At 35.6% G+C, this 23,402-nt stretch overlaps 2 protein-coding genes across 6 annotated transcripts in view; both read left to right on the top strand.

Moving 5' to 3' along the window:
• Positions 1-23,402, top strand: part of LOC106882884 (protein RER1) — a 74,743-nt gene that overhangs the window by 5,050 nt on the left and 46,291 nt on the right. For 2 of the 5 annotated variants that reach the window (XM_089357796.1, XM_089357801.1), the window contains exon 2: positions 22,104-22,196. The exons of 1 other annotated variant lie outside the window; for it this stretch is intronic. The gene's annotated coding sequence lies outside the window, so the exon portion shown is untranslated. Of the gene's footprint in view, positions 1-5; positions 169-22,103; positions 22,197-23,402 lie in introns of those variants that run through there. 2 more of the 5 variants (XM_089357798.1, XM_089357799.1) reach the window with 2 other exon arrangements.
• Positions 21,074-21,574, top strand: LOC128248760 (uncharacterized). The gene has a single exon (XM_052970926.1). It carries the CDS (start codon positions 21,074-21,076, stop codon positions 21,572-21,574), a length of 501 nt encoding a protein of 166 aa, XP_052826886.1.

The following is a 23,402-nucleotide window of genomic DNA, read 5'->3' as shown; positions in this document are numbered from 1 at the left end:
TTTGTCACCTGTTAAGTGTATCGTTGCCTATCAGTAGCCGTGCAGTTTCTATTAAAACCTGCCGAAAAGAAGCTACAGTCCATATGAAATATATACATTTAAAAAAATCTCACACGGTCTTTCAATACTTGATCTACGTTTGTACCGTGCATTTTATTTTCAAACTAGGTAATGTAAGTTTTTAATTTACTTCGATGTTTAATTGTTTTATCTGTTTTTAATGTTAGTATTACGAGTACTTGTAGTTGCTCGTAAAAACCATTTCACTTGTATTGCGTGAAAAGGTATGCACGCCTTCTAACTTAATCCTCCTATTTTTATAAATATGAGGTCGTCTTGTGTGTGTGTATATTTGGTTTGTGTCCCATTTAATATACATCAATTTTAACTCGGAAAACCTTGAACTAACAGCTGCACTGAAGCAGATCTAAATTTAGACATTCCTTCTTTATCATTCAAACGATTATAGAATCGGCGTGTGAACGTTTTAGTGTTTTGGTCTTGTTCTTCCATCTGTTAAAGATTCCATATAAATTGTTAGTTGGTTTGATCTTAAGATAACGTAGGTTGCATTTCACATAGTATAACGAATATTATTTTTGTTTTTGGTCTTTATTGAAGTAATTTAATGTTCTTATTGATGAAAATCTTTAAAAACAATATATATATATTACTAATTTGTTACAAGAAAGACGTTTGTGGGAGAACATACATTTCAGAACTCCGTTCGTTTCCTGACAACTCTCGGATGATAGACGAGCTCTGTCTACTGGTCTTCTATATCTGTGTCGGTTCATTGAAATATTATAAATTACGTGCAGAACTTTTTATTCTTCGCCATACTTTATGCGTGATCTTAACTCAACAGTATAACAGCCAACGCAGGAACCTCTACGCGGTCGCACGACTAGTTTGAGATCGGAGCCAAATCTCCATCTTACCACACCCTACTGATTTAAAAGTAGAGAGAACCGATTCTAACTCTACACTTTCACTTTTATTATGTCTGCATTGTCCAAAGTGAAAGTGAAGCGTTTAACTCGGGTAGTCTACACTATCTCTCTCTCTATCTATCTATCTCTCTCTTTCTCTATATATCTCTCTATCATTTATCTATCTGTCTGTCTGTCATATGTATGTAAAGTAAACTGGATTATTAGCTCTGGATCGATTTTGGTCTACTCGATCAGTGTTGTTTGTCCTTATGTAAACAACGACACAAATTCCGTGGTAGGCAAGTAAGTTGACGTTTGTTTTAATAGTGTCAATAAAGACCGACATATCTGTTGCCTCGACGACAAGGTCGGTATTTTTCCTATAACGAAGTTTATATATTCTTTATCTCTACCTGTAGTACCTACCTATTTCATTGTAATTCTTTTCATCTAGCAAAAAATCGTGCGATCGCCGTAAGGTGTGTCTGTCGTATCTTTGTCGAAGGAAAATAGATAAAACGTGGACAGTTGGTGTGTCATTTGAACTCAGAACGATGAGGTACCGAACATATATATATATATATATCTATATATATATATATCTATATATATATATATATATAGAAAGAGAGAGAGAGATAGATAGATAGATAAATTATACATACAGTTATACATGTATATAGAGAGAATCGAAAACTGAAAAATATTCAGACGATGAACATTGTAACGAAACTTAGCTGGAATTCTTCGAACTACCCTATAAGATCCAACGAGAAAGATTTATATTATCGCTTGATCTGCTGGAAATGCCACCCAACTCCGTTTCTAATGTTAAGAATTCTTGAATTATATATATATAGTTTGAACTTCTTAAATTATGCAGCTAGTTGGTGGGTGCTAAAAGCAGCACACGTGTAGAATGAATATAATACGCTTTTAAAATTAAACTTCGCCCCGCCCTCTTCCATAGAATCACCAGTTCGTTCACTTCTTTGTTGATCTTTTTCAGCGAATTCCAGAAATTCACCCTATTTTCCTTACTATCTCCCAACTTCGTCTTCTATGTGATACTTTAGATAAACACACCACATTAGGTGTTAGTCGACGTTAAAATTTAATTAGACAAATAGGTAAGCAAAAAGCTGTTGCTTACCAAAAAGAACTTTATTCAGATCTCTTGTTGTTGTGCCACGAAGTTATCGACTGTCTTCATGCTGCCTCAAAAACTATCAAACATTGCTTTTTTTTCTGCTGTACCCACCCATTCATTCATCATACGTAGCAGTTTGATGACACATGCCTGCTTACATCTGTGTTAATGTATATTATTTATCTGTGGTGTGTAATTGTATGTATGATATGTGTAGCACCTCTGGGTGAATGGGTAATATGTCGGAGTAATTATGTATATATACATACGCTTGCGTAGCTAGTGGGTACGGTAAGGGCGGTCCGCCCTGGGCGGCACTTTTCATCCTGTTCTAGGCTATTGCTGTAGGCAGGGTTTTTTTTTTCTTTGTGGAGTCCAGGGGCAGCAAACATAAGGCCGCCCCGGGCGGCACAAACTCTAACTACACTAGTGTATTTATATATATACAGTGATGACTAACACTGCTAGTATATTCTACATCCTGACGTTTTACTCTCTCGTGGGAAATAATCTATAACTAAACTACTTACACGACTCTCTCTCTCTCTCATATATATATATATATCTATATATATATATATATATATATATATATATATATATGAGAGAGAGAGAGTTCGTATGTCCAGTGTCGTTTTGTATACAAGTCATTTTTGAAAGTATCTCTACATATGTACCAAGAGTAAGAAGTGAAATTTGTGTATCATGTTTTGAACTTGTAAAATTTTATATTTTCAAAACGTTTATTAGTATTTGCCAAAATGTATAGAAAAACGCTCGACATAGTTGTGTGACAATGTAGATTAGATTTATTTATTTATTTGCCTGACAGCAAGTCTTATGTAAATAGTAGTAACCTTACTGTAATTTAATCTTTCACTTCTGACAGCTAGCTGTTGATATAAATATACTTTATTGTTGGTTGTTTAGCACCAGGTTAACCTTGATCGAACGATCGTTTTTGTGAGAAAAGGCATTCCAGCCGTGATCATTCATCAATTCCACTGTGTTTTTGTTTTCTCATAGTAACCATAGGACGAGATAATTCAACGTGTCTGTTTTTTAAAGACAATACGGTGGGGGTTTTAGAGTAATGTTATCTATAGCAGTTTGAGCAATCACGCAAGCGGCTTTTCTCTCGTTTGGCTCCAGGGAGCACATAAGAGGCTCTTTCTCATTGGCTCCAGAGACCACGTGAGGGGCTCTTTCTCATTGGCTCCAGCTACCACATAAGAAGCTCTCCTTACTCACTGGATCGAAGGGACCACATAAGCGCTTCTGCTATTGACTCTTATGTGTTTTGTTTATGTAACAACAGCGAAAAAAACAACAGTAATTAAATTTATTATTTAGTAAATTCTACATCCTTTGTTGAGTAATTTGCTTTAGCTACACCCAGCAAATAAGGAGGAGAAAGAACTACCAGTTTTTCCGTCAGATGCATCAGTCATCCAAATTTGACAGGAGAAGGGCAATCCAGAGATCCAGGATGCTAGAACTTTCTGTAGTAAGCAGAAGGAAGTAGAATCTTTCTGGTAATTTACTTGACTTAATTGCGGATTGGTGGAACTGAAGGAATGTCAGACAGGATGTGTTGTGGTATCGGTTCTGGCCCTTCGCATTCTGAAAACAGCAATGTTGGTGCCAAGCTGTATTGACCTAAAGTGGCAGCATTTCCTTGGGATGACATTGGTGCCATTGAGAATGGAAACTTGACATGTGTGGGTGGGCTACCAATCTAACTCAAAAAACTAGCATCTTCTGTTGCCGTGGATATCAGATGGTTGCTCTTCTGTTTTTATGGCCTCAGTCATTTACACACTGATTCAACAAGCAGGTAGTCAAGTTGGTTGAATAACTGGATCAATAAGATCACAGAAGATTCATTTACTTTACTGTGTAAATCTTATTTTATTTCCTTGTCTATGTAATTCCTGCAGATAAGGTTAGCCATTCATTCTTCTTCTAGAAAATAGCTTTTTTTTATTTTTTATTTTTATCTCTGGTCCTGAGTGTAGAAACAGAGTTCTAAATACTTTAATATAAAAGCCTGTGGTTACATAATATACTTAGAAATAGCAGTGAAATTTCCTTCAAATTATGCTCAATATAGGTAAAAACATAATCGATAAATTGAGACCACATACTCCTAAACAAAAGTGGTAATGATAGCTGGAACACTTTTAAGTCTGTTTGAACAGCAGTGGCCCTGTTGTGTATACCCTAAGGCTCCAGTGGATGTGAGATTAAAGTGGTAGGTTACTAAGTTCAAGTTTATATCTTCAAAGCTTTTTAAACCAATCATGTTGTGTGTTTCAACAAGCTACATTACTATCTTTTCTTCAGATTATTGTCTGAGTATCATTTCTACTTAATAGGTGGCCTTCTAAGTAATAAAATAAAATTAAAGACATCCCCTTTCCACTCTTAATTACTTCAAAGAAATCTAGTTTCTCAAATAGAAGTACTGCAAGTTTCCATTCGTTTGTGTGCTCTTTTCAATCTATATTTGTACAATTTTCCCAACACCCCAAAAACTACAGCTGGTGACATCATACTTAGACCACACACACACACAAGCTATTATTCAATGGAAATAGATGGAAACTGCATGGAAGATCACCATATGTATATGCATTACATCCCATCGCTCAGCACTCTCAAGATTATACAATAAAAGATTACTTGTAAAACAGATAAGGGGGTTGGCAGCAGGAAGAGCATCCAGCTGTGAGATGCTGCCTCAGAAAATTACCAGTCCAGCCTATGCTAGGATAGCAAAATAAGCATAAAAACAAATGAATTACCTGTTGATAACTTAAACATACTATGTAAAGTAATGTTGTATTATAATGATTTCTTTTATTAATGTAATATAATTAGAATTACCACCTGGTGTGTCTCTGCAACATTCATTTGCACCATTCACAGAAGATATATATGATATGATATGGTAAATAAAAGCAGAACAATGAATGTACATACTAAACTACTGATGGATGTTATAAGGTGAAAAAATAAAACAACATTAACAAAAGCAATACACCATTAATAAGTTCAGAGGAACAATAGGTGAACAATTCTGATCCGGTCCATCATGCTTGTCTAACCAATGAAGGAGCTTTTAAGTGGTTGTTTGACCTGCTAGAAATAGCTGTGAAATTACTTCAAAATCATAGCCTGCCACCTTGGTTAGAGAAGGGTCAGTTTAGGCATACTAATTCTACATCTGGAAAGTCTTAGATCAAAGGTCTACTCAGTCAGGGCCATTGTGATGCTAAACAAATAATAACAACAACAATAGTAGGTATACAAAAATAGACTGGACATTGAGAAGTGTACATGTCCAGACTGTAACCCTGCACTCTAAATCAGTACTTCTCAAACTATTTGATATGGCTTACCAGCAGTTTTTTTTTCCAATGTGCCAGGGACTGCTAATATTTCTTAGTAATATTAATTCATACCAGAAACAATATATACACAATGAATATAATAAAAGTTGACAATTTTTTTTATCTTGTATTATTTTGTAAACAAATAATACATAAGCATTTTATAATGTTTCTTTCTTTTCTGGAAACTCGCCGCGTACCGGCAGCTGATGGCTCACGGACCACCACTTTGAGCAGTACTGCTCTTTATGATGCATCACTCGTATCAGCAAGTGCACTCTACTCAGTTGGATAGCGATATGGTTTATCTACAGATCTGTGGATTGCACCTAATTGTTCAACTGACTACCTGCATGCCGTACAGGGTTGTTTGATCAAAGCTGAACTAGAGCTGCAGAAACAACAGCAACAAGAATGCATCAGGTCTATTGTGAATTATGTTGGTTTTGTTTGTCACTTCAGCAACAAACTACAAAGACAATATGGCAGTTTCCACACTGTCCCTCACCCACCAACTTTCCAGCTTAAAAAAAAAAAAAAAAAAATTACTTGATGAAAGACCACTTGAGGTAATGCAAGATACAATTCATTTTCATAGCATCTGTAAGTATAAGTACACTGCAGGTACGGACTAAACAACAGAAAGAATGCAACAAGCTTAACCTGTAACATTGTAGCACACAATTAGATTCTGCATATCAGAGTGCCTGTAGCATAGTACTTAATCCTTTCATTACCATATTTTCCTATTGAAATACACTGCTTTTCCTCAATTAATTTTGAAAATAATGAAGTATTTAGTAAAATAATTATAATTAAACTGGCAGAATTGTTAGCATGCCAGGCATACGTTCTGAGTTCAAATTCTGCTGAGGTCGACTTTGCCTTTTTGCCCTTTCAGGGTTGGTAAAATATGTACCTGTCAGGTATGTGGGATTGATGAAATCGATTTGTTCCCTCCCCTCAAAAACGTATGGCCCTGTACCAAAATATTTGAGACTAATATTAAGCTGACAGACTCATTAGCACATTGAACAAAATGCTTAGTGGCATTTTTTTCTGGCTGATTATAATCTATGTTCATTTTCTGCTGAGGCTGACTTTACCTTTGTCCTATCAGGGTTGACAAAATAACCACCAGTTGAGCACTGGGGTTGATGTAATCAACTTCCCTTTCCCTCAAAAACTGCTGGCCCTGTGACAAAATTTGAAACTATTATTAAGCAGATGTTTGGAATATAATTGAAGTGAAATTTTGATAGTAGATTTTAATTTTTAATAATTTTAAAACGGAGTTTGTATCATAGAAATAGGGGTGGCTTTCGGTATGTTGCTTTCAAAAAAGGTGGAATGGTCGGAAACGTGGATATCTAGAAAGTGGAATCTGCCTTGCACAGGTCCAGCTATTGACATGACCACTGGTCTGACCTGAGGGGCTACATGGCAACAGCAATTTGTTCCAACAACAAACAAATATCCAAATTTATAAAAATAATCCTATCCTTGCTGTTATGAGTGTATGCAGGTGCAAGGATGTAATACTGTAAATAAAAACAACTGACAGCATACTTTGATTGATTTACAGTTAATTAAACACAATGTCAGAGAGCTACTTTATTAGTCTTGTTTTCTTCATTTAACATGTATTTCCTATACTGGAGTCTCACTTCTTATGTCCTTCATCATCTGGCAAGCATAGCCAGAGAAAAACCACAACATATATTAGTTGTTTTGCATGTGATATTCTTTTGTCTTGGCTCCTGTCATTGATTATTTCATAACATGGACTGGGTACATTTTATTGTGCCACCGGCACCAATGAGGTTGTCAACAGCTGGTCTAAAGAAGTCCTTTTAAGTTCTGTCAGTTTCTAATTGTGGTTGCACTTAAATGGGTCACCTTTACTGTAACTTACTGATTTCATATCTTTTCATTTCCTTCCCCCTTTTTGGATGTGTTATTGTATTGTTGGTTACCATTCCTATCACTGACTACAACATAAACTGGATGCATTTTATCCTATCGTGAGCTCCAAAGAGGCTGTCTGCTAGAACTAAAGAGTCCCCCTTTGCGTTGATATATATATATATGAACCACATCTTACAATTAGAAATTACCAGTTTCAAAACCAATAAGAAAATGAAGAGTTCTGCTGTATAGTAAGTAATCATTGTGCCCTTAAACTCCCCTACTCCACCATACCTTTATGGGTAATTGTGTGATCAACTCTCATAACTGATTGTATTTTTTTCTTCTCATTTCATTAATGGATGAACTAGCACTGATATTCCAATTATGATGATGAGGGTTCCAGTTGATCTGATCAATGGAACAGCCTGTTCTTGAAATTAATATGCAAATAGCTGAATGCTTGTCAGACATGTATACCTTCAACAGAGTTCTCAGGTAGATTCAGCATGACACAGAAAGTGATGAGGCTGGCCCATTGAATGCCACTCATTTTTGCCAGCTGAGTGGACTGGAGCAACATGAAATAAAATATCTTACTCAAGGACACAAGGTACTGTCAGTAATTGAACTAATGACCTTGTGATTGTAAGCTCAATACTCTAACCACTGAGCCATGTGTCTTCGCAGAATGGATGAAATATCACCTTGTTAATGTGCCATTATGATACTAGCTTATCAGTAGTACTCAGTTCTTCCAAAACAAAAATTAACTTCTGTTACCAAGCTACCCAAGACTGCTTGGGTTTGATACCAATTTCCTCTTTTAAAGTGACCTAAGTTAGAATCTTCCATCAAAATTCCTTGTAGATTTGTTCCAAATTCCATCTTTATAATGAGTTATTTCAATAAATTCTTCATTATTTTCAAAATTAACTAAAACAAAAGCAGCCTATTTCAACAAAAATGTGGTAACAAAAGGGTTAAATTTCTCTATATCCCCCCCCCCCAAAGGACCTCAGGTAAATCAAATGATGATTTCTTGACCTAGATTTGGTAGCTAAATTTTTCCTGATATCCCACCCAATCTTCTTAAGTGTATTTTAATGTTGCTCTAGAATAAACTTATGTCCCTATGTTAATCTTCACTTGAGATGAACTGAACCAGCTTAAGTGAATGTCGGCAATTGCAAACAAAAGTGGTTATGTATGGCTATTGCAGATGTTTGATGTAAAGGATATCAACTAGTAACAAGCTCAATAGTGTGATAGCCAAATATTGACTCAAGGTCTGACTTGATTGCAGTAATGCAGGTATACAACTGTCTTGCTGTTTGCACTGGATTTTCTCAACCATTTTTTGGCCACTGAACCACTTTGTTTCCTATTTTACCTTATCTACTTGGTCTGTTTTCATCTTAGTTTTTGCTTTGTAATATTACTTGAATGAATTTTGTATTCTTACTCGGGTCTTTTAACTCAATTTGTCCATCAGCTCAATGGCCCATGTAATGTATTCACAGAACAAAACTTCATGTAGAACAGATTTTAATAGCTTATGTATGTTGGTGAATCAAAATTGACAAATTTTAATCTTAGTCCATAATTGCTGTTTGGCCTTAATTCTTCTCTGATTGGACAAGACCAGCTATGTTTTTAAGTTGACAGTTTTTGATTTTGAAAGAGTGTTGGCTGCTGCTTCTAGCCTGTTGAGGCTCTTCGTTTAGCGCTTTGTATCTGATATGGATAATTTGAATACAGTGACTGTGGGCTTTACTTTGAATACTACTGATTACATGGTTATGAGGCCAACATTTATTAGTCATTGTATTGTGTTGCCTCTGAGCAAGGCACCTTTTTCTTGTAAACAGAATTTGAAGAAACTAGTGTTGCTTTGCATTATCAGGTAGAATAACATTTCAAGCAGCAGGTTTATTTGTTAATATCAAATGTTTCTGATGGCACCAAATGAACAGATTAGCTTTCTCAATATCTCCCCAATGAAGAATTCTTTCCATAATGTTAAGGCTTTTCTACTTCCTCATACCAAACCAATTTTCCTAATTTTTTTAACAGTTTCTATTGTTCGTTTCACTGTTCTTTGTAGGAAAGAATAAAATGTTCCTCTTTTACTTCATAGTTGAATGGGAAGTGATAGAGAAAGAATACTTGCCTAAACCTAAAATTTGACCCAACTCTACAAGCAGCAAAAGTTAGCTACAAAGCAGATTATATGCACACACACTCATATGTGGCTCTATCAATCACGCCAGCAGATGCTCTTTCACATTGCAGGTCTCAATGTGCTTCCATTCTACCCTTCTTTGTATCTTCTTTTCCATTTGGGCCTAAATATTTTTACTATGTCATCTTCAAGTCATCTTAAAGGTATTCTGAGTGATCTTTTTTGAATTTTCTTTTTTTTCATTCTCTTGCTTCTACTTGATATTTGCACTTGTCCACCTGTTGCATGTAAGCCTTGTGACATTTCCAGCCCAGCAGAACTAGTACTATCCTGTGATCACATCATTCACTCGCACGCACACGCACACGCACACGCACACGCATGCACGCACACACACGCACGCACACACACACACACACACACACACACACACACACACACACACACACACACACACACACAGACTCTCTCTCTCTCTCTCTCTCTCTACTCACATGTTTTTTATGTAATTTTATTTTGGTGTTATTGACCAAGTAAAAAAGCCAAATTACTGGCATATGTCATATGAAAAGTTTGAAGAAAGAAACCACCTTTATTATATATTATGGATTTTCTAAAATTTTTAATTATATATTTTTTAAAAATCCTAGATGTACTGGTGTGCCATATTGCACAGTTTGAAAAGCATTAATGTAGAAAGAGGGAGAGAGAAAATGTAACAGCTGCAGTGAGCCATACATTAGCTCTTCTTAAGACCCAAATAATTGATAAGCTATTTCATAATGTTTTTACAACAAAATAGCATGTACACACATATACATAAAATTTAACATTAGAGAATCTATAATAATCATTTCAATTGTATTTTCTTCACTATACAATACTGTGCATTTTAGAATAGATACTCTGTGTCCTTGCCTGTTGTAAGACAATCATGTGCAAACTGTGGCCTGTGGGCCTTCCTGAATGGCACACCTGTGAAAAATTACTGTAGTCTGCCTGATGATGAGCTTTACCTCATGCAGTTTACTTCTCATAAAAGTGGCACATGCCTCTTGTTGGCAATGTCTAAAAAGTTTGGTAATAGGAAGTTCATCAGACTATCTGGCTGTAAGACACTGTCAAAAATAGAGCCATGATGAATGTCATGGGATCGACAAGGCTGACTCCTACTCCACAGTGTCATTTTAAAAATAAGCAATCACATCATTGATATCTCAAAGCTATGAAATAATACACGATTAATTGAAAATGATGTGAATACATAAGTGTCCTGAGAGAAAAGTTGGGCATAAGAGGCATGAGATGTGGTGTGCAAGAGAGATGACTGTGCTGGTGTGGTCATGTGATGCATATGGGCAAGGACAGCTGTGTAAAGAAGTGCCATGCTAATGATGGAGGAAACCTGTGGAGGAGGTAGATCCAGGAAGACATGGGATCTGGAGGTGAATCATGACCTTTGAATGTTGGGCCTCAGGGAGGCCATCACAAGTGACCAAGACCTTTGACATTATGTCATGCTTCAAAAAACCCATCAAGCCAAATGAGACCATAGTGTGGCCAATGCCAGTGCTACATAATTGGCACATAAAAAGCACCCTTCAGACGTTGAGCGATATGCTGTGCTTGGGAAGACCTGTCAAGCCAAGTGATATCATAGTCGTGGCTGATGTCAGTGCCATCTGACTGGCATGTAAAAAGCACTGTTTGAGTGTTGGGCCTCACAGAGGCTGTAACAGGTGACCGAGACCTTCGGCGATATACCATGCTTGTGAAGACCTCTCAAGCCAAGTGAGATTGTAGTTGTGGCACGTAAAAAGCACCCACTACACTCTCTGAGTGGTTAGCATTAGGAAGGGCATCCAGCCATAGAGACCATGCCAAATCAGGTTGGAACCTGGTACAGCTCTCCAGCTTACCAGTTTTCAGTCAAACCATCCAACCCATGCCAGCATGGAAAACATATTAAATGATGATGATGGTACATTTGACAAAGTAATCAGAATGCTAAAAGGTTAATATTTTTTTAGTTGGCAGTATTTTATAATGTAGATTTATTAACCATTTTGATACCAAACTAATTTAATTTAGGACAGCATATTTCAACAGAAACATTACAAAAGAATTAAATCATTTCTTGTTTTATGCCTAATTTTTTTAATTTATTTATCCCACTAATGTCTCTATAACATTTGACATATCAGCTTCGTATAGGCTGTGAAGGTAAAGAGTACAGTTAACCCCTTCATTGCCATATTTCTGCTGAAATACACTACCTTGGTGTCAATTAAATTTGAAAATAATGAAGAATTTATCAAAAGAACTTTGTTGTTATTAAGCTGTTGTTTGGAATACGAATTAACTTAAAATTTCGATGGGTGGTTTTAATTTATATCACTTTAAAAAAAGAATATTTGAATCATAAAACCAGAGTAGTCTCAGATGATTTCATATCAAAAGGGTTGATAGAATTGGGTAAGTTCGTTTGTCAGGAGTATACAACCTAATGTTTCAGGCCTTGTTCTTCGTGTGAGGGTAGCAATGAAAGCAGAAGGTGCTGTTATCATTTGGGCTGGCTAAATATGTTCAAATATTGATATAGTCATTTAGTTGAGCAAAGATAAAAAGTACGTTCTGTTTGCTATAATTTTCTTGATTCTCAATAGCTACTACTCTTATTTCACAATTTAAACATAAACAGGTAAGGCCTCTGTCCAACTGTTTCAGTGTTAGGTACATATCCAAATTTGAATTAATGGTCCACGTGACATAGGATAGGTAATGTACTGTAGACACCCCACGTTGCTGTAGTGCTATGTAGTGTTGGATTATCAGGACATATTTTTGTTATTTAAACTTATTTATTTATATAAAACTTAGGTGAAAGGGTAGCACTTCAAGACCATTTTTGAAGCCTCCACATTTGGTGAAAGGAAGGGAAGAAGTTATCTTTAGATCAAATACCTGACCTTATATTTATATTTACTGTTATGTGGATTCTGCTAAAAGTTCTTAAGAGCTACATGTTGATGTTAAACTGGACAATAGATTAAGTCTAAATTAATCTATTTATATATGAGAGCTCTGATAGTGCCTGTAAAAGAGGCAGACTTGATCAGAGCATAAAAGTTTATATTCTTTGGAATCTGAACCTAGTGTTCTGATGATGTTGCAGCTATTTTGGTCTTTATATGATTTCTGTTACCTCTAGCCATCATATACTCTCTTATACAAATAAAACATCCTTCATTCCTTGATAAACTTTTTACATACTTCATTAGTTAATACACAACTTAAATACATCCTACCTGACACTGATTGATTCTATGGGAACAAACCCCATTATCATTTTGTAATAGGCATCTTACAGCCTAATCCCTTCAAAATCCCTGCTCATATCAGTACTGCATCCTCCCTACTCGAGGATGACATGTACCTTAAACTCATATACTTGCTTTTAGTGCTAAGTTTCTCAATCTCTAATTACCTTGCAAAGGAGCCATACACATATAGCACAGTTCTTATCGCAGTCTAATCGGTGGGCTTTTATTCACAGTTAAGCATTTTAATTTTGAGCGGTTGCTGGTCCTTGGTAGCCATAGTTCTACAATGGTACAGCTGTTACATAAACAAACATTCAGAATATAAGCAAACATTCACCCACCAACATGCTACCAGCTTGTGACCTCCTCCTACCTCTTCATTCTAACTCTCTCTCATCCCCCAAACTTTTCTATTAAACTATTCATTTAAAACTGAACATCAAGCATATTTTGGTAAGCCAAGGACCAAAGAAATGGTGAAGGTATCTGAGGACATTGAGTCTCAGAAATGGAGATATTTAGAAAATACATCAGAATACAAACCATTCTTATCTAAAGTAGCAACCTGGAGAAACTAACATTGATGACGAAGAAAAAGTTTTTTCTGTTGGAATTCAGATTTTTGTTAAGACAGTCAAAGTTACGTACTGTTACCATGAAGAAATATTGGTTATTGTTGGGTTTCAGCATTCGCAAGAATTATAGAAGTTCTCTCGGTGTGTTCTTCAATAGTAGTGAGGCAACAGATTTCTGGCTTTCTTGAGATGATGTTTGTGTTTCAGTTTTCTTAGATGAGAAAAGATTAAGTTTCCAGTGTTGGGTATATGCTCATTGTAGTCTTAGTCTTTTAATTTAACTCCATTCGCATCGATACATTGTAGGAGTATAAATCAACTCCAGTACTTGATTGGTACTGTATTTTATTATACATAGACAGATGATAGGTAAATTATAGACTGCAAGGCAATTTGTTCTCTGCCAATTAAGGATTTTGAAGGAGATTTAGTAGCTATGCCTAACAGGTTGTGTAGCTACATAGAAGCCCCTTTGTTGGCTTGATATCAGGATGATTTTAATCTTTTAGCATTCAGATTACTCTATCAAATGTAACGCTGATTAATTCGTATTGTTTTGAATTAATCATGCATTATCTTGTAGTTTCGGGATTTTGATGACGTGATTGTTTACTTTTAAAATGACATTATAGATTAGGTGTGAGAGGCTGGATCTGGCCAGTTTGAATATAAAACAAGTAGAATATTTGATGCCAGATATGGCTGATTTAAATGCTTAATGGGTTAAGATCTCTACTTATGGAGAGTATGCATATCTGGCAGATTTTGTGTGCAGTGGATATGACCAATGTACAAAATGGTTATAGGAAATTTTACCATAATTGTTTTTGCCATAGGAAAATTTGCTCTAAGGAATTTCGTTTTGACTGACCTTATGTGCTTTTCGATATTTGTCATTGAATAAAGGTTTGCTTATTTAATGCTTTTATAAAATCTCATCTTTTTTTTTTCTTTATTTAAAAAAACTTTGCTGGTATAATTGTTCATATGGCAGATTTGTCTCTGGGCAAATTTTCTTCTACAGCAGAATTTCTTACTGCAAATTTTCCAGATATAGTGCAAAAGGTGATAGTAAATGTCTGGGATTGATGCCTTCTGCATAGTAATATACATTGTTGAACGTCTGTAATTATACAACGCATTCATTATAGCAAATTCATTTCAATGTCTTATAATTACATTTCTGATACAGCCAAATCATTTTATTGTTCTTGTTATTAAATGTCATTTTTTTAAAATCAAATTCTACCAGTGATATTACTAGAAAGATAGATAAACTTGTACAGTTTTGTCTTTTTCTTATTGTTTATGAAAGACTGCTAAAACTAAAATCATTTCCAGCATTAAATCTTTATAAATTCTGAACCATGGAGTATTTATATATATATATATATATATATATATATATATATACATATACATATATATATATATACTTTCAACTAGTATTCTGATTCTTTTACAATTATGGGCCGCTTGCTAAGTTCAATGAAGAATTTGTTAAAATAACATTTTGTTCTGCCTCTTATTAACATATTCTTAATTAGTTGGGGATTGCTCTGTTGCTTAATGACATTGGACAGCTCTGCTTCAAACAGACCTTTAGATAATGTATTTATAGCCTGGTCATAGAGCTCAGAAGTTAACTCCACAACTATGTGGGTCCAGGTTTGGTTTCACTGTATGACAAGTATGTCAAGTGTCCACTTTCATAGTCTTGAGCTGACCAAAGCCTTGCATGTGAAATTAAGTAGACAGAGACTGCAGTAGTTTATCATGTCTGTTTGTGTGAGAGAGAGAAAAAGGTCATCATTATTGTTATTTTAACGACCACTTTTCTATGCTTGCATGGCTTAGATTGAATTTGTTGTTTCAATGCAAGATATTTCCCTGTGATTGGGCATGTTTCCATGGAAGATTGGAAACGAATGACACTGCTTATGTGACAGTGGCACTTGTTTACAACTATCACTTGATGTCAAGACAAATCGACACAAACACATGCACACACATACAATGGGTTTCTTTAACTTTCCGTCTCTCAAATCCTCTAATGAGGCTTTAGACAACCCAGAGATATAGTAAAAGCATCTTGCCCAAGGTGCCACACATTGAGACTGAATCCAAAACCACTTAGTTCTTAACCACACAACTATGCCTGCATGTGCGTGTGTGATGAGAAGCTTACTTCCCAACTACATAGTTCTGGATTCAGTCCCACTGTATGGTACCTTGGGCAATTGTCTTCTATTCTTATGGCCAAGCCAACTAAAGCCTTGTGATTGGATTTTGTAGCTGGAAACTATGTCAGTGTTTTTATCCCCCGTAACTTAGTTGTTCAGCAAAAGAGACTGATAGAATAAGTACCAGGCTTTAAACAAAATAAGTACTGGGGTTGATTCATTTGACTAAAATTTCTTCAAGGTGGTGCTTCAGCATGGCAGCAGTTTAATGACTGAGACTAGTAAAAGATAAAAGAAAGTTATATATATATATATATATATATATATATATATATATATATATATATATATATGATAAACATCCAGTACATGCTGTTAAGTGGTTGGCATTAGGAAGGGTATCCAATCATAGAATCCATGCCAAAGCAAACAGAACATGATGCACTTAGAAGTGTAAGACCTTATCAAACTGTCCTCACGTGCTAACATGGAACATGGATGTTAAATGATGTGAATATCGATGTGAAAATCAGAAAAAAAAAATATCTGGGCTTTCAAAGAAAAATAACACCATATGGTATTTTGTTCTGGGTTAAGAACTCATTTTGTTCATGAGATATAAGCTCATTCATTGGCACCCTGTATCAACAACATGAAAGTTTACCACATGTTATATATAAAAATATTAAAAACAACTCTTATTGCAACCCCATAGGTCAAGCAGCCTAGATATGCTATACTTTACTTTGGTTTGGCATCCTGCTAAACCCTCCAATCTACTGATGTATGGAATGTAGAGCTAAAATCAGTCAGGAAATGTATTTTGTTTTTGATCTTTTCTTTTCTCTTCATATCTAACCCTAAAGTTCAATCACAGTGACAATTTCAATTTCTCTGGCTGTATTACGTGTTGCCTATAGGACAGTTTTAGTGAATGTTAGACTTGCAGTATATCCTATCATTTTTATTGTTTTTCTAGCTTATCAATTCTTTTCTACACTTTGTATTCAGGCTGGATAACCAGACACTAATTATCTTCTATTTACATAGTAATATATTCACTGTAAACCTAACTTTACAGTTTATGTTAATAATATGTATCTAGCATAAACTTAACTTTATAATTATGTTGAACTTTTAAACCACATTTACACCTTTTCTTCCTCTCTTCTTTCTTTCCTCTCTCAAACAAATTAACTTTTCTACCTGTCAGTATTTTGCTATAAATGTTTTTACTTTTAGGGGTTTTGTAAAGACTCTCTGCTGTAAATTTGTGTTTTTCTTTATTTTCTTGATATAAATTCTCTGTAATAATTCTTTTGCTTTCAATTTTCTGAGTATAACTTTTGTGTTATTTTTATTTCATTTTATCTTATTTTATTTTTTGTGTTTGACATTCTTAGAGAAACCTGTAAATGATGCACTTCTATTGAACATGATCCTATTTGCAGAAGCTAGTAGTGAAAACTATTTCCTAAACATACCATTCCAGTGTTGTAGCTGTCATGTTGTTTTGTTTCCTTTTTGCTCCAAGTTAAAACATGGATAGTCAGTCAACTTGTAAATGACCACCGGATGTTGATGATTCATATTTCCATTTTACAATCTCATAGCAATCTGTTAAAACTGTTTGTTGCCTGTTAATTGAAAGGTAGCTCATACTGATTGCTGATACTTAAATTAAGCTATTCTTATGGCCAAGTCCTTTTCTATAGACATTCCTTATCTAGGACGAGGGTGTGATTATAGAGAAAATTGGCTATTATTTTTAGCAGGTTGTGTAGTCATGTAAAGGCTCTATTGTTTTATCAATAATATATAATGGTAAGTCAAGGTAGCAAGTTATTATGTATGCCAAGCAAAATGCTTAGCAGTATTTCGTACATTTTCATGTTCTGAGTTCAAATTCCACCAAGGTTGACGTTTCCTTTCATCCTTCCGTGGTCAATAAATAAGTACCAGTTGAGTACCGGGTTGATGTAATCAACTTAACCCTTCCCTGAAATTATTGGCCTTGTGTCAAAATTTAAAGCTAATATATAATGGTAAGTAACTAACTTCATTGATGAGTAGGACGGGAAAGTAAGTTGAAAATCAAATATGAAATATACAGGGTGTTTCAAAAAGAATGAGCCAATTTAAACATAATTCTTTTGAAATTACAAGCATCAAGTGATTGAAAGATGTGTGGCTGAAATTGGCATCGTCTACAGTTTTAGATAATTGCTGCTAGCGGTCAACCTATGCCTTAATCGTCAATGTAAACCCTAGTAATTGACAAGATGTGCTTCACTCAACAGAAGACATTTTGCATTCTACAGTTAGCAAGAGTGAATCAGTGATTTCAGTTCAGTGTGCATTTCATAACTCTTTTGGTGTTAATCCACCACTGTCAACAAACATCTGTCATTGGTATAGGCAGTTTGAAGAAACTGGGTGTTTGTGCTAGGGGAAAAGTCCAGGTCAATCACGCACTTCTGAGGAAACTGTGCTAAGAATTCAACAGGCATTTGAGCAAAACCTGCATAAGTCTACTCGCAGTGCTAGCAGAGAACTTGCATTACTTCACGCAACTGTGTGGCATGTGTTAAAGCAATGTTTGACCATGAAGCCATACAGATTACAAATTGCACTGGCTCTTCGTGTTGGTGACAAAAGGAAATGTGTGGACAAACCTATCTTGAAATGCTACAGACATGACTCTTTCCACAGCTTAATGAAGACTTAGACAACTTCATCATCCAGCAAGATGGAGTACCACCACACTGGCACAACAATGTCTGGTGTTTCCTCAATGACACCCTGCCTCAACATTGGATAGGACACACAAGGCCTCTAGACACAGCCTTACACTCTTGGCCTCCAAGATCCCCAGACATGACAACATGCAACTATTTCTTGTGGGAATATGTTAAGGAACATGTTTTTATTCTTCCTTTAGCCCATGATCTTGATAAGCTTAAAAACAGGATAGTAGCAGCAATTGTTTCAATCGATGAAGACACCTTGCAAAGTGTTTTGTATGCATTTTGCTATCACCTTGATGTTGTCCATGTGACTGCTGGAGGGCACATAGAACATTTGTAACAATGTTTCTGAAGCTTTATGATTTTGTGAGCTTTTTGTACTTTGTTTCATTTGCGTAGAACATTTTCTTCAGTAAATATGACTGTTTAAAATTGGGTCTTTTTTTTTTTTTAACACCTTGTATAAATTGCATCAGACAGCACAAATCTGATCATGAAAATTTCTTTTAATACATCTTCACTTTATGAAATTTATCAGAATATTTTTGTCTGAACACCCAGATTTTTTGGTTTTCTCACTAGTTTTACATTTTTAGTCATTATTAAAAACTGCAAAGAGGCAAGTGTACCACATTTCATATCAGATCCCCTATCAATAAATATATCAGTCAAATTTATTGCCTTCTCTTTATTTATGAGAGGACAACAGAGTTTGCATCCATATAATTTTTCTTTCTTTGCCATGGCTGTTGGACAAGTTTTAAACCATTTTAATTTTTATTAAACATTATAATTTGTCCACTCTCAGTTCTTACAATCTTCTCTTCACAATCATGAGGAGCATTACTCAATTCTGCTTAAGTTAGTTTTGGGATTTGATAAGTAATGAAATAGGAATCAGATGTGGTCCACTAACAACTACTAACTATGCCACTAACTATCTATCACTACTAACTATCACTAATACTTATAAATCATGATACTGGTTTCTAACACTTGTTTCCAGTCTAAAGATTTTGATGGGATCACAGGGGTCAGTTGATAAAAACTATGCTCTTAACTAGTACTTATTTCAAAATTACAAAAGGCAAATTCAACTTGGGTGGGGTTCAAACTCAGAATGTAAGGAAAGTAGCAAATACCGTAAGGTTTTTGGGTGGGTACATACATGCACACTCAAAATTTTTATGAGTCTCTCGCTATTTTTGTGTCTATCTCACTCTCACTCACTCACTCTCTGTCTCAATCTCTCTTATTTGGTTATAAAAGTATTTCCATATTTAAATGTTTTTTTATTTTTGGAATTTCTCCTTTCTCTTTTGAAAAATAAGAATATAAGAGGAAAACATAAATAAGCAACTCCCCAAACAGCTAAAGCTGACAAGTGCAAGAACTGGTACATAGCTGTCTGTTGTTCCATTTGACAATGAAGTGACCTATCCAGTTAGATGTGAGAAATAAGTTACCTGTACTCGGTGACCTCACTGCTAGTTGACTTTGCCCCTTTTAAACTGTGCTAGCCTCAATTTATATGTTGGTACAGGGTTGAAGGCACAAATGCTATAGCTTAATTATTTGTGGTGTTTGTGTATACATGTATTATCTCTTAATATTGAAGGTGGTGAGCTGGCTGAACCATTAGCATGCTGGTCGAAATGCTTAACAGTATACTGTCTGTCTTTACATTCTGAGTTCAAATTCCGCTGAGGTCGACTTTGCCTTTCATCCTTTCAGGGTTGATTAAATTAAGTACCAGTTGCGTACTCAGGTCGATTTAATTGACTGCCCCCCCCCCCCAATTTCAGGCCTTGTGCCTATAATAGAAAGGATTATTTTTTCCTACTCTAGGCACAAGGCTAGAAATTTTTGGAGAGGGGGGCTAGTCAATTAGTTTGACCCCAGTAAGCAACTGGTACTTAATTTATCAACTCTGAAAGGATGAAAGGCGAAGTTGACCTCTTCAGAATTTGAACTCAGAACATAGACATACAAAATGCCGCTAAGCATTTCGCCCAGCGTGCTAACAATTCTGCCAGCTCACCGCCTTAGAAAGGATTATTATTATTATCAATAATATAAATACGCTAACTTTTTGTTTTTGTATATACCTATTGTGTGCGTCGCAATTCTTTGAAGTGGCAAAGCGAGAGAGTGGAAGTGAGAGAGAGAGAGTGAAAGGGACAGTGAGTGGTGACGGCATTCGTTTTGTGTTTTTAAATTTTTATCACATTGCAAGAGAAGTAGATACATAGATACATATACACATAGGTAAATCAAAAGTGGAAGAGAAGGACACAAAGGAAGTGAAAGAGAAAGTAGATACATAAATCCAAAGAAAAGTTCAGACAGCAAATATTGGCTGTCAATTTCACTTTTCATTACCACACAAGGATACCATTAACGTAGTTCTCGGGGAGATTCAGCCTCACACAGACTATGACAAGGCTGACCCAGCAACACCTCGAGATATATATAAATATATATATATATATATATATATATATATATGAATGTATTTGTGTGTATATAGTATAATTTAGTTAAATCATGTTTGCAATAAGTGTCACATGGTGGGAAAAAACACAATTACCAAACTTTCATTCATAAATCTATTTCATCTTTTACATTTCAATTTGTACCCAGACATTTTCAACAACTGCACGCCAGAAGAAATGGAAAAACGAGTAATTTTATCTCCTAAAAATTCTGACTGTCCTGCAATAAATGAAAACGTTCTAAATATTATACCAGATGTACTTAAAATGTACTTAAGCACAGATTCAGTGTCCTGCAATAATGAAGAGGAGGTTCAGAACTATCCATTTGAATTCATAAACTCACTCACTCCATCCGGTATGCCTCCTCATCGTCTCAACTCAAAAGTAGGGGCTATTGTAATGCTGCTAAGAAATCTTTCGATCAGTCAAGGATTATGTAATGGAACTTGCATGAAAGTGCAAAGACTTCATGAACATTGTGTAGAGGCATCATTGGTAACAGGTTCCAAAAGAGGTCGTACAGTTATAATTCCCAGAATTAAACTTAGCCCAAGTGATGCAAATATTCCATTCACACTAAACAAACTTCAGTTTCCAAAGGTGAAATACATTTGCCTCAACTGGTATTTTCTCATGGCCACTTATATGTTGCATTTTCAAGAGCATGAGCTATGAACAATGTCATTGTAGGAGTTATAACACTCAATTGGGATAACAGACAAGGCCAAAAACTTGGTGTGATATACACACAAAATATTGTCTACTATGAAGTACTATGAGGAAGACCACTGCATCAACTAGCATCACCACCATACCAGTCACTCCATCATTACACATCCACATTACACCTTTAAGATTGGGGAACCAGTTAGGAGCCCACTGGATCTCTCTCAGCATACCAGCAAACTACAGAATCGCACCAGCCAGCATCACCACTGCCTCCAAGCCCATCATATATGTATGTTTGTATGTATGTGTGTGTGGAATCACTGGTAGACGTACTCTTATATAGCAAAATAGTTTCAAAGAGTAGAAGCAGGGGAAAAAACTTGGATGTTTAATTCCAGTTTGAAGCGGAAGCCAGTTTTGAATTAAAAGTTGATTTAACCTTGAAATATCTCTTTAATTATCATGTTTCTTATTTTTTTACTAATAATATTTTAGTGTTTACTATAGCCTAAGTTTTAAATTTCTTTAATTCTAGGCCAGTGGTTCCCAAACTTATCTTTACTTGTGGCACACATTAGAGGAAATATAAATATTTTGTGCATAAAGTCAAAAAATGTACTAAAAGAAGGTATTTATATATTTTAACCTTTTTAATTAATATATATAACTTAAAATACAGGCAATTAGTAAATAGCCACTGCTTTTTTTTTTCAACAAATGAAGCCTAGCTATCAAGAACTTATTTTATATTTGGTTCCTTTACTTGGAAACATGTTGCTGCCATCAATGTCTCTTTCCCATTACACTCTGCCTTTATTATTTCTCATTACTTTTCAAGTACTCTCTCTCTCAGCTCTCCCACTTCTACAACATCACCCCAACCCCCCTCATTTTATACTCTTTTCTTTCTTCCTCTCACCCTGGTTTCAGCTTTTACTGTCATCTCTTTTACCAGCTCTGTTGCTTTGAATGAAAGAATGAAAGTACAAAAGCAAGAAACTTGGAGTAGTGAAAGAGTAACTCATCAGTTTTGATTGGAAATTATAATATATATATATATATATATATATATATATAATGTTGCCCCTTAATATTAATGCTGCTTCATAGGCATTCTAATACACACACACACACACACACACACACACACACACACACACACACACACACACACACACACACACACACACACACACACACACACACACACACACACACACACACACACATATATGCAGGGTGTGATGGATAAATTGTTGCCATTTTACATTTTTAATTTCGCGCATGTGCATTGTTTTTTGGTTTTGTTGACTACACAGTACAGTTGGGTCAGTTGGCACCATCTGTGAGAAAAGCAGCACCATGATGCAGTTCACTCTGCCAGAAATTTGGATACGACATGCTGGAAGTTCCAATACGAACATTCCAGAGTGTTTGGGTGCCAATCTGAGGACGTGTACCGGGAGTGGTAAAAATCAAACATCCACTGCACATCACAGTACTTGGAGTGATCACTAGTGATGGCTATGTTATGCTTCCATTCATCTTCCCACATGGCCTCAGACACAACACGGAGGCTTACATCAAGTGCCCGGAGGAGGTAATGCTGCTCTGGGTCAAGAGGCTGGCTGCTGGAAGACCCTATGTCTGGCTACAGGACTCTGCACCATGCCACACAAGCAGGAGAACCCAATTATGGCTGTCTGACAATTTCTGCAACCACATCACCCCTAACATCTGGCCACCTAACTCCCCAGACTGCAACCCCTTGCTTATTATGTTGTGCGAGAGACCAACAAAACTCCTTGTAACAAAGATGAACTGAAAGCAAGGA

This window comes from Octopus bimaculoides, chromosome 9 (assembly GCF_046866305.1).
Source record: "Octopus bimaculoides isolate indiv1 chromosome 9, ASM4686630v1, whole genome shotgun sequence".
NCBI lineage: Eukaryota > Metazoa > Mollusca > Cephalopoda > Octopoda > Octopodidae > Octopus > Octopus bimaculoides.
This window is presented reverse-complemented; position numbering and strand designations above follow the sequence as displayed.

Excerpts from the sequence above, each read along its gene's own strand:
- LOC128248760 (XM_052970926.1), top strand. The coding sequence starts at position 21,074 with ATGGAAAAACGAGTAATTTTATCTCCTAAAAATTCTGACTGTCCTGCA.